We start from the raw sequence: 11,754 nt of genomic DNA on the forward strand, positions 1-11,754 counted from the left end.
GAATCAGCATCACACCTGCCTCCTCATTTTACCGACCTCGGAAGGATGGAAAGTCTCAACCTTGAGCTGGTCAGGATCGAACTGTCGGCAGTGGGCAGAATCAGCCTGCGATGCAGCATTCTAACCACTGTGCCACCCCAGCTCTCGTGGGAACTCAAGCTAAGGCTTGGTTCAAGCATGCAAAGCAAGCGGTCCACTTTATAATCCGTCCTACGGATGGGCCGAAGATCACTTAGGGATAGATGCAGAACAGCCGGTTTGGAAGGGACCGTGGAGGTCATCTAGTCCAATCCCCTGCTCAAGCAGCAGGCCCTATCCCATTGCAGACAAATGGCTGTCTCCAACCTCCTCTTAAAACCCTCCAGTCATGGAGCCCCCACAACTTCTGGAGGCAGGTGGTTCCACCAGTTAATTGTTCTCCCTGTTGATCAAACTTTGGCCAAAGACGGTCAGACTCAACTCTTTCGGGGAGATCAACTGCTCCGACGGACTGAAAGGGCAGCCGAGGAAGCAGCACTCCTTGCTGGCGCAGGCACCTGGGTCTGGCCATTGTTTCGTTGAACAATTCCTTCGGAATCCAAGCATCTGTGATGTCATTGGTGCCCAGCCTTTTGCCCTTGCTCTCTCTGCTCACCATCTGAGCCACAAGTTGACCAGACATCCATCCTAACACCACCCCACTACCATGAGGGAAGCTGATTAGAAACCCTGGTTGTCTGAACAACTGCCCCTTTGTTGGCAAGGAACATTCCCCCCCACCCCACCCCGGATTTCGGACCGTGTGAACAAAAGTGAGTCGGTTTGTGGGTGAGGTTGGGCGAGGAAGGGCGGGGTCTAGGGGAATATCTTTGTGAAAGAAAGATGCCTGAAAAGGTGTTTTAAAGGCCATTTGGGAGGGGCAGTTACCCGCCGAGCTCCGTGGGTAAGGGAGAGTTACTGACGGGACAGGATCTTTGTAGCTGAAGGTGGGGCTCTTTTGGTGATTTCAGAGACGTTTCACGACCCAACTAGGGAATATCATCAGTCGTAGAAGGGAGGATGTCTGCAGAGTGGAGGAGAACGAGAAGCAGGAGGGGGAGGACTCTTATTCTTATATACTAGTGGCTTGATGGTTCCTGGCTGCAACTGTACCCCTTCTTCAGTTTGGATAGAACCTCGTTTCCAGGTGGCCCCTTAGTGGCCCCGGCCCCTCAACTGCATTGCCAGAGTCTAACCTTGAAGTGGGCAGAACTGGACTCCCCGTGCCTGGTGTCATTTGGTAAACCAAACAAACAGGCTGGGCATCCTGGCTGTCCCCATTTCCGAGCCCATAGCGACCGCCGGTTTTGGCTATAGCTGGCAAGCCAAAAGGTTCACACACACACACACACACACACACCCCGCCTGAGAACTTGGTTGTCAGGTGCCTTATCAGCACCCAAGGTGCCACAGCCAAGGTGGGTGAGGCGCCATCTCCCATCACCCCAGGTCAGCATAGCCACGGCAGCGTCCCCTGACCGGACAGAGGTAGCAAGATCTGGAAAAGGGGTTCCCGGCAGAGGGAACTCTGTCGCTTTCCTCTTTCCACGCGTCGTAACGACTTCCTCTGGGCATGTCTAAAGCGCCTTTGCCTTCCTTAGAACTGAGGGCGCCCGGGGGGATTCCGAGCAGGGATTCCCCCTTCGCCTCTTGTTCAGGCGGGTCTAACCCAAGCGACGGCTCCGCCTTGCCTTCCTCCACGCTCCTCCTCCTCTTCCTCCTCCTCCGGGCGCGAGTGCCCTGGGTAGGCGGGAATCCCGCCCTATAAGAGAGGCAGCCGGTGCCGGGAACCGGCCGCTGCTCCGGACCTGGGCCCCGAGATCGCACCGCAGGGACAGCCAAAGGTGCCCTCGCCAAACAGGTAGGCGCATCACGCCGGGACGCGCGGGGTCTTGGCGCTCGGTCCCGGGGCGGAAAGAAGCGCTGGGCGGGTGCGCGACCCCCCCGCCCACATCCCCATCCTTAGCAAAGCGTTGGGGGTGGGGGTTAAACTCCGCGCAGGAGCGCGCGGTGAAGCCCTTGGAGAGAGGATCGCGCGCTTCCCTTCTGTCTTTTTCCCTCCACCTCTCCAAGTTAGAGCTTGCGTCCCATCGGGAGGGCAGGGCCCCCGCCACCCCTTCGCCAAAACCCGGGGGGCTTGCCAGCTTAAGAAGAACAGGGGAGGGAACGGGGGGCGGGGGGCTTCCCTCGTCCAGGTTCCTGCTTAGCCGGCCTCTCTGCCCGGCCTGAGCCTTTACGCAAATACCTTTGCTTTACTCTTTGCTCCACGTGGCTCCGGATGCCCGGAACTGTTTTCCCTCCAGCCTTTGGCCCACTCCATCCTAAAGAGCCCCCGGGCCGCCTCTTCAAAAAGATCGGTAGCCCCAATTGCCATGATGAGCAAACAGGTTACAATCCTGCTTTTCAGAGGAGTAAGAAAACGGAGCTAGGGAACTATGTTTAACCTGCAACAAAAGCCCATTTTTTAAAACACTTGCTTCTATCTAACAATATTGTTCCTTGCAGTAGCACTGATGATGTTACCTGGTCAGGTCATAAAAGGTCTGCAAGAAAATAAGCCAGCTCAAGAGAACGCCCACCCTCCCTTCCACCCCAGCTACAAATATTCTCCTTTATTAACTCTGTTCCTAATCTGTATCCTATTCCCTCCAGGGAGGGAGAGAGGGAGTCAGATAGCTTTTGGCATATGCTAAACAGGGTTCTCTTTCTTTCTTCTTCATTCTTGCATTCTCTCTTCATTCCTGCAAAATGAAAAAAAAAAAGGTTTTTTTGCAGCATTGCCAACCCGATGGTTAATTTTGTAGGAGCTCCAAGCTTGTTGATTTGCTCTGGGCTATTCCTATTGATTCTGACTTTTCTTGGCACAGCCGTTTGCCTCTCAAACAGATAATACTTACTGTTTGTTTTTCCACTTCCTGGTGCCGGCTGAATCACAAACCGCATCGCCTGGAATCCGAAGCAATAAATTTTGGGCTGGTTAACGTATATCTAACACGTCTGTCTGCCCATTTAAAAACGGCTGGGTTTGTACAACATGCTTATCCAAATCAGCCATGATTTTATCCCGGCTGGGATTTCTTTTCAAATATTCTTCGGCTTTGAACAGCTGGAGGCTTTGGAAATCGAACTACTGTAAGCCTCTTCGCCCAGAATGAAACTTCCATTCTGATGCAAAGTTGACAGATGTCTCTCTCTGCTTCTCTCTCTGTGTGTCTTTTTCTTCTTCCTCCCTTCCTTTCCTCTCTCTTCTCTCTCCCCCCTCTCTTTCTCTGTCTCTCTTCCTTTCTTCCTTTCCTTCTTCCTTTCATCTTTCTTTCTCTATTTCTCTTCCCCTCTCTCTCACACACACACTGGTATGCATTCCTTTCTTCTCCATTTATTTCTCTAGGCCAGTATCTAAAGGCTACTTCCTGAAACCTTCAGGCACATATTTTCTGCCTAATCTCTTCAAACTTAATAAGGTGGAGAAGGAAGCAACTCCTCCAAAGACAGGATTTTGTCCCCTGCCTGTCCCTGCCCACCCACCAACCCCCTTTGTTTAGAGTAATACTTGTAGTTTCAGTTCCTTAAGAGGCCTGCATAGCAGGGTATTCGGTTTGAAGAGCTTCTATAGCAATGCGTATTCCGTCTGATATCCAGAGCTATTTGTAGTAAGTGTCTGGGGTAAGGGATTTAGATAAGCTTCGATTAGAACCATGGGAGGCTGGCACAACAGGAACTGAAGGGCCGTTTATTTATTCTTTATTAAAGAAATTTATCATTCCAAGTGACTTGCATTACTTGAAGAACTCTGTTCTGGACCCACCTACAAATTCTCTCCATTCAGTCCGTCAATAAACCCCTTATACTGGTGCAAATTATACTGATATTGGTTTAATGGGAGGCCCGATGCTTATTTCCTTTTTAAAAAAAAGGGTTCTATTTTTAAAGAAGCAATTTAGGAAAACTCCACGCCAGGCATTTTCTTGAGAAAGGACATTTTGATTTCTAGAACGGGGGTAGACTTTGAGGAAAATTAGATTTGAAGCTTCGTGTCATCCCAAAGCTTTCCCAGGCTGACCTACTTCACTGGGTTGTTGTGAAAATAAGGCTGGGGAGAGGAAAGGGATTCCTGTCCAGCCTCAGCGTGACAAAGCCACCTCTTGAGTTAATGTGTGTTACCAGATTGTGTTGAAGGTCAAACTTGAGTAGATTGTCACCTTGCAGAAAAGCTGGTCAACCCTGAAGCTGGCCTGACTGAGGCCATTTTGAGACTCCAGTGCTCATACACCGGGGAAAGAGGGGCAGGGAGGGGCGGGGGACTAGAAATAGTTGGGGATTTGTAGCCAAAACACTTTCTTGTGGGAACCAAGGACATCCCTGCAGGTGCTCGGAAGGAGGGGACTGGAGTCACCTAGCAACTGCACATTATCCTGATTGGACCACGTGACCGATTGTTTTGGGAAAGCGACCTGATTCCTTGGAAGCCTGACATCTTCCTTGCCACGATCCTGACTTTCAAGGGGGGTCTTGTCTTTTCTTCTCCAGGTTGCCACCATGTCTGTGTCACACAGTTCCAAGCTCAACAAAGGGGTCAGAGACCAGTACATGAAGCTGCCCCAAGGGAAAAAGGCCTTGGCCACATACATTTGGATCGACGGAAGCGGGGAGGGCCTTCGCTCTAAAACCAGAACCTTACACCAGGAACCAAACTGTGTTGAAGGTGAGGTTGAACACGGTCCACCCTCATAGAACAGCACAGAATAAGGAACAGAATGGAATGGAATAAAGTAGAATAGGAATTCTTTATTGGCCAAGTGGGATTGGACACCCAAGGAGTTTGTCTTGGTGCAAAGGCTCTCCGGGTCCATAAAGGAAAAGGTACATTCTTCAAGTGTCAAGAATCATCAGGTACAACCCTTAATGACGGGGCCATAGGGTATGATGATCATCCTTCTCTTCATCCATTCTTGCGCATCTCTCGTTCTCCGAGGGGCGGGAACTTTCCCGAGTGCTCAAAACCCTTTTTCAGGAAGTTGTTTCAGGCAAACAGAGGCCGTCCTTGGCTTACGACCACAATTGACCCCAAAATGTACATTGCTAAGTGAGACAATTGTGAGAAAGCAGGGCCCCATGGGGTTTGAACAAATAATGTTGGCAAACCCTCTTGGGATTCTTTGGGTTAACATGTCGGCCCTCTCTTACAAAGTCATTCCTTTCTCTACAGTTAGAATAATAATCCTTCCCTCCAGAGAAGTTGTGAGTGCTTCAGTGCTGGAGGTTTTTAAGGGAGGGATTGGACAGCCGTTTGTCAGGAATGGTGAAGGGTTTCCTGCCTGAGCAGGGGGTTGGACTAGATGACCTCCAAGGCCCCATCCAGCTCTCTTATTCTGGTATTCTTCAACCCTCCTGCAGAGCTACCAGAATGGAACTTCGATGGCTCCAGCACGGGACAATCTGAAGGCTCCAACAGCGACATGTTCTTAATCCCTGTGAAGATGTTCCGAGATCCGTTTTGCTTGGACCCCAACAAGCTGGTATTGTGTGAGGTTCTTAAGTACAACCGGACACCGGCGGGTGAGTATTTTCTCTTGAACCTTCCTCCCTTCCTCCCTCTTTCTCTCCCAAGGGAGAGCGCCCAGGCCACCGGCATACCTGCTTTGCTTAAATAGATGGAACGAAATCTAGCCCTGATGAGGTTCCCTGGTCGGGTCATGGAACGTCTGCAGGGAAACCACCAAGCTCAGAGAGCCCCAAGGACTACAACTATTCTGCAGGGGTGTGGGGCCCTGGGTGCTCTCTGAGCTTGGTGGTTTCCCTGCAGACGTTTCATGACCCGACTAGAGAACATCATCAGGGCTAGAAGGGAGTGGGATTTGTGAGAGGAGGAGGAGGAGGGAGACTGGGGGGCCCTGGGTGCTCTCTGAGCTTGGTGGTTTCCCTGCAGACGTTTCATGACCCGACTAGGGAGCGTTGTCAGTGCTAGAAGGAGAGATGTGTAGCCATTGCAGATTGAACACCAGATTGTGTACGGCCTCGGGCCTCCTTTCCAGTTCTGTTATTCTGTCCTCTTATTCGGCTGGTCTTTCTTTGATCACCTGAATCCGCCCCGTAAAGGCCAAAGAATGTTGTAAGATCCCCTTCCATGGACAGAGGGGTGGGCTAGAAGGCCTCCAAGGTCCCTTCCAACCCTCTTATTCCACCTTCTGTAGGGAACAGCAGGACGGTCCTGAACGGTCTTAGTGGGGACCTTCCCATTTTAATTTTTTAATTTTTTCCCATTGGGGGCTGTTCAGTGCTTAAAGCTGCCCGCACAACCGGCTGGATTTTGGCCTTAAGGGAGGGTTCTCCAGCCTGTTCCAGGTTCAAATTCTGCATTTTCTCCCCTCCCACAGAGACCAATAATAGGTACACCTGTAAGCAAGTCATGGATTTGGTGAAGGACAGCCAGCCTTGGTTTGGCATGGAGCAGGAATACACCTTGCTGGGCATGGATGGGCGTCCATATGGCTGGCCCGACAACGGATTTCCGGGCCCACAAGGTAAGAGGCCGCCACGAAGAACGGCCGGCCGACCAGCCCCAAAGGCAGTGCTCCTCAACTTACGACCACAGCCGAGTCCAACGTTGCAAAGCGAGACCCTTGTCAAGGGAGCTTTGCCTTGTTTTACAACCTCTCTTGCCACCATTGTGGACAGAGGATCCCCGCAGTCGTCCAGTTTGTCCCATGGTCATTAAGCGAATCGGGCTTCCCTCATCGATGTTGCTGGTCAGAAGGCGGCCAGAAGGGAGTCATTCATCAAACACCGTGGCCATCCTAAATTACGAGCCAGCAGCCAAGAGTCCATATTTTGATCAGGTGGCCCTGGGGAATGCGGCCGTGGTCGTAAGGGGAGGACAAACGGCCGTCAGTCCCTTTTTCCAGTGCCATTGTCACTTCGAACAGTCACTAAATGAAGTGTTGTTGGTCAAGGACTGTCTGTATTTCTGGAAGACTTAGTTGGATTCCCTTCCCTGCTCTTCCTCCCTTCCTTCCTTCCTTCCTTCCTTCCTTCCTTCCTTCCTCTCTCTCTCCCTCCCTGACCAAAGTCCAGAAAGTAATGGAAAATTCTCATGCAAAATCCTTCAAGGACATTTACTTGTCCCCAGCATTGCACAAAAATGTGCTGCCAGAGAACTGGTTTGGTTGTGCAATCTTTTCTTCCTGGTTCTTTTTTTTTTCTTTTTTCCTTTGCTACGCATATTTTGATCCTGGCTTATTTTGTTTTAAACTGCCAGCAATGGGAAAACAAGAAGTAAATGCAGGTTAGAGTTGATAACATCCTGGGGGAAGAATGAACCCAGGTGATTGCGGGGACGGCAGGAATAGGTTTAAATCAAGGGATTCCTTTCCAGGAAGAAAGGAAAAAATCTGGAATCAATAATAACAAATGGTCTTTCTTTTTTGTTTCCTTCTTTCCTTCCCTTCCTCCCTTTCTCTCTCTGAATCTTTCCTTTTTCCCTCCCTCCCTATGAATCCTCCCTTACTTTCTCCCTCCCTTCTCTTTTTCTTTCCTTCTTTCCTTTTCCTCCTTCCCTCCCTCCCTTCTCTACAGTATTCTACTCTACTCTATCCTAACCCTTCCCTCCCTCTCCCTCCCTCTCTTCTCCTTTCTTCTTGAGTAACTCGTGTCATTGTAAAGGCGGGTGTAGGAACCAATACTTTATAGCCAGCTCTGAATGCTAAAAATACATTTCCGCTTGCTGCTCACTCATCACGGACGAGCCAGCTCAGCAAAAGAAGTCGAAACCCTGGTGTGACCCAGATCCCCAACCCTGCACAATCCAAACGGGCTGCAGGAGGACTCAGAAATCTCTGTGCAGATAAACAGCAGAGAGCTCACAGGTCTCAGGCAAGGCCCCAGAGGCACCTGGGAGCCTTTACTAACAGATGCAATCCTGCCTTTTCTCCCAGGACCCTATTACTGTGGGGTTGGTGCAAACAAAGTGTATGGACGTGATATTGTGGAAGCACACTACAAAGCTTGCCTGTACGCCGGCGTGGACATCGGTGGCACCAACGCTGAAGTCATGCCATCTCAGGTATTTGACAAGAATGCTTCCAGGGAAGATGTGAGGAGAGGGTTTGCCTTGTCATCTCTCACCCTGCCCGTTCCCTCTGGCATACCCTTTGCTGCATCACGGTGCATTGATGATGTTACCTAGCTGGGTAATGAAATGTCCGCAAGAGGGAAACCAACCTCACAGCTCCTATGTATAAATAGGAAGCAAGCCGTGTTTACTAGCACTGATGATGTTGCCTAGTTGGGTCATGAAATGTCTGCAAGAAAACCACCAAGCTCAGAGAGCACCCAGGACCCCACAATTTAACTTTGAGTTACAAATCCCTTCCGTTGATAATTAACCGGATCTAATTGAAGAGAGCAACTGCGGTTGAGTTTGCTGCAACTAGTTGCTTCCCCGGGTCTGATTTGTTGGGTTGAAGGGTTACTCAGGAGATACACCACAAAAACCATGTTTTTAATACCAGTTTTCTCCTTGCAGTGGGAATTTCAAGTGGGACCCTGTATCGGCATTGACATGGGCGACCACCTGTGGATGGCGAGATACATTTTACATCGGGTCTGTGAAGATTTTGGTGTTGTGGCTACCCTGGATCCTAAGCCGATGACCGGCAACTGGAACGGGGCGGGATGTCATACTAACGTCAGCACCATAGAAACAAGGCAGAAGGGGGGTATCAAGTGAGTAATTGGACTCGCAACGCTCGAGAACGACGAAAGTGGTTTCTTTTGTCTGGTTTAAAAGAAAAGGTGGAATAGGATTCATCTCCTAATACAGAAGATTCTCAAAAGTGAACACAAAGATAAAACCAGAAGCGTTTCTTTTGGGCTTAATGGAAAAAGACATTGTGTGTGTGTGTGTGTGTGTGTGTGTGTGTGTGTGTGTAATCTGGAACTTTTGTGTGCACATAGAACAGGGAGGGAAACGTTTGGAACCCCAGGACTGGTTGAGTCCCCTGGCAACTGGGTTTATCATCAAACCAACCAGAAATCCAGTCCAGTTGTCAGGACTCAACTTCCAGACCAGATAATATTAAATTGGTGCCACCTCCCTCGCTGTTGCCTGCTCTTCTCTTACGCTTTCTTGTCCTTCCCAGGGCCATCGAAGCCGCCATCGAAAGGCTGAGCAAACGCCACAAGTACCACATCCGGATGTACGATCCCCGAGGAGGCCAGGACAACCTCAGAAGGCTCACCGGCCAGCACGAGACCTCCAGCATCACAGAGTTCTCGGCCGGAGTGGCCAACCGGGGCGCTAGCATCCGCATCCCTCGCCAAGTAGGGCAAGATGGCTATGGCTACTTTGAAGACCGACGGCCGTCCGCGAACTGTGACCCCTACGCAGTCACGGAAGCCATTATGCGGACCACCATACTTGGGGAAACGGGAGATGGACTTGTAGATGAAACGGATGAAACGCGGCTGCTAAGGGCCACTCTCAAGGACTGAGCACCCCACGAACCACGGCCAACCAACCCCCCCCCCTTTTCCCAATTCATTCTGTACCTGTTAGTAAACATCTGGCAACTTTGGGTTCCGTGTTGACTTCCACATTCTACCTTTGAGAGACCGAATTGTGTTCTCCTCACCTAGCAGACATCACAAAGTGCTAAGATCATTCTAGTGAGGTTCCCCAAATTAGAGCTGCTTAGAAAATTGAGTTGGTGGGACAAACAGAGAGAAAACTTTCAAACTATAGATATATCAGAATAGAACTGGAAGGGACCTTGGAGGTCTTCTAGTCCAACCCTCTGCTCAGGCAGGAGACCTTAAACCATCCTGGACAGATGGCTATCTAATCTCTTCTAGAAAACCTCCAGGAAATTGGGACACCCACAACTTCAAGTTGATTTTGTAACAAGTTTGTGTGTGTGCGTGTGTGTGTGAGAGAGAGAAAGAGAAGTGGGGGGAGAGCTAAATGTCCGAAATGGTGCAGGGTCTCCTGCTAGGGCAGGGAGTTCGACTAGATGGCCTACAGGGTCCCTTCCCTCTGTTAATCTGTTAAAGATCAATGTTGGCGTCTCCTGAATGCAGCTGCAATCGTTCTCTCTTGCCACAGGAGGGAGACAGGTGTGCCTTGCTTCTTCCTGCATCTTGCCAGCTAACACCATCCTTTTGAAGACACTATAATGTGAATTATATATATATATATATATATATATATATATATATATATATATATATATATATATATATATATATATATAAATCAATCAGGGGATCTTGTTTCTGGGTATCAGGCAAGATTAGGAATGGTTGAAACTGGGAGTACGGCGTTTTCAAGGCAGCTGCAAAGCCAAGCCAAGTAGGAGTTTGCAGTCTGGTACCTCCAGATATCGGGAATCCAAGTGTTTGGACTGTGATGGTCTTGATGGAGGACATGACCAGCCCTCCTGGTATCCAAAGAGCTGTTTCCAGATAGACTACAAACACCTGGAGGCTGGGGTGGGACTATTCTCAATGTTGACTGCTAGTTAAAGCTATTTGAGTGAAAAGGCTTTGGAGCAGTGGTGGGATTCAATTTTCTTTTACTCCCGGTTCTGTGGGGGGCGTGGCTTGGTGGGCGTGGTAGGGGAAGGATGCTGCAAAATCCCCCTTCCGCCCCCACCCCACCCACCTGCTTTCCAGCTCCGTTCTCCTGGGCAGGGCAACCCAAGGAGACCCAGCTGACCAGCTGGGACTCAATGGGAGGCAGAGAAGAGATGAGGTTGGCAGGGCCAGTCAGAGGTGGGATTGGCCGGTTCTCCGAACGACTCAAAATTTCTGCTACCGGTTCTCCGGAACCAGTCCAAACTGGCTGAATCCCCACCTCTGCTTTGCAGGCACCCAACAGCTTCTCCTGAACGTCTTTCAGAATCTTCTTCTTGATGGTCTTCTGCGGCCAGTAGGTCTTCCTGAGTCACCCAGAAGGTGGTGGATTCCTTGCGTGTTCACGAGGGTGGCTTTGGGTCTCTCTTTTCTGGAATCCGATGCCACGAGCAGATCACGACACCGGACACCTGTCGGTGCTGCTCAGCACCTTGAATCACCAGACTGGATTGGCCGAGAGCTCCAGCTGCTTGACAACTTTTGTCTTCCCACCTGTGAAATGGGCATAGAAATATTTGCCTGTTTCGTAATGAAGAGCTGATTCACTGCTGGCCTTCCCAGTTTCTTACTCACAAATAGTATTTGATGACTTTTTCTTAAGAAAACCTGGGCTGACGCATTCCCCTTCTGGCCTTCCCTGCAGAGCCTTTTAAAAACACGAGTTTCATTTTATTTGGACAGGAAGTACAGATAGTTACTGAATCAGAGAGTTGAGCAATTTGTAGTTTAAACGAAGCACCTGTCAAGAATGTTGCTTCTAGGGCGAAGAATAAGATTTACAATCAGCAAAGGTACAAATATTGCTGGCTGGTCTTGAACTTCCCACCTAAGCTCAGACTTGGTTAGCTGTGTTTGAAAAGAACCAGGCCAAGCAAAACTCTTTTCCAGCGGGCCTCAACCCTGTGAATTGCAAAGCTTTCGTCCATCTCCTCTTCCTTCCCTTCCCTTCCCAATTAGAAGAACTGGTTTTCCGCAGCCTTGATTCCAGGCAGCCAATTAAATCAGCTGTTATTCCCCCTTACTTAATAATGGCTTCCACGGTGAAGTAATTTTAGACTTTGGACTGAAGGTTTGGCGGAAGTTCCCCTGGCGAGACAGCGAGAGGCC

The 11,754-nt window shown here is 49.9% G+C and overlaps 1 protein-coding gene across 1 annotated transcript; it reads left to right on the forward strand.

Annotated features, from left to right (window-relative positions):
- Positions 1-1,537: 1,537 nt before the first annotated feature.
- On the forward strand, positions 1,538-9,590 carry LOC113443951 (glutamine synthetase-like). Its single transcript, XM_026712477.2, has 7 exons — positions 1,538-1,879; positions 4,546-4,720; positions 5,413-5,574; positions 6,393-6,539; positions 7,950-8,077; positions 8,540-8,739; positions 9,156-9,590. Exons 2-7 carry the CDS (start codon positions 4,555-4,557, stop codon positions 9,505-9,507), a joined length of 1,155 nt encoding a protein of 384 aa, XP_026568262.1. The 5' UTR covers positions 1,538-1,879; positions 4,546-4,554; the 3' UTR covers positions 9,508-9,590.
- Positions 9,591-11,754: the final 2,164 nt, after the last annotated feature.

The sequence above is a fragment of the Pseudonaja textilis genome, chromosome 17, assembly GCF_049901715.1.
Source record: "Pseudonaja textilis isolate UNSWEBS1 chromosome 17, rPseTex1.2, whole genome shotgun sequence".
NCBI classification, from domain to species: Eukaryota; Metazoa; Chordata; class Lepidosauria; order Squamata; family Elapidae; genus Pseudonaja; species Pseudonaja textilis.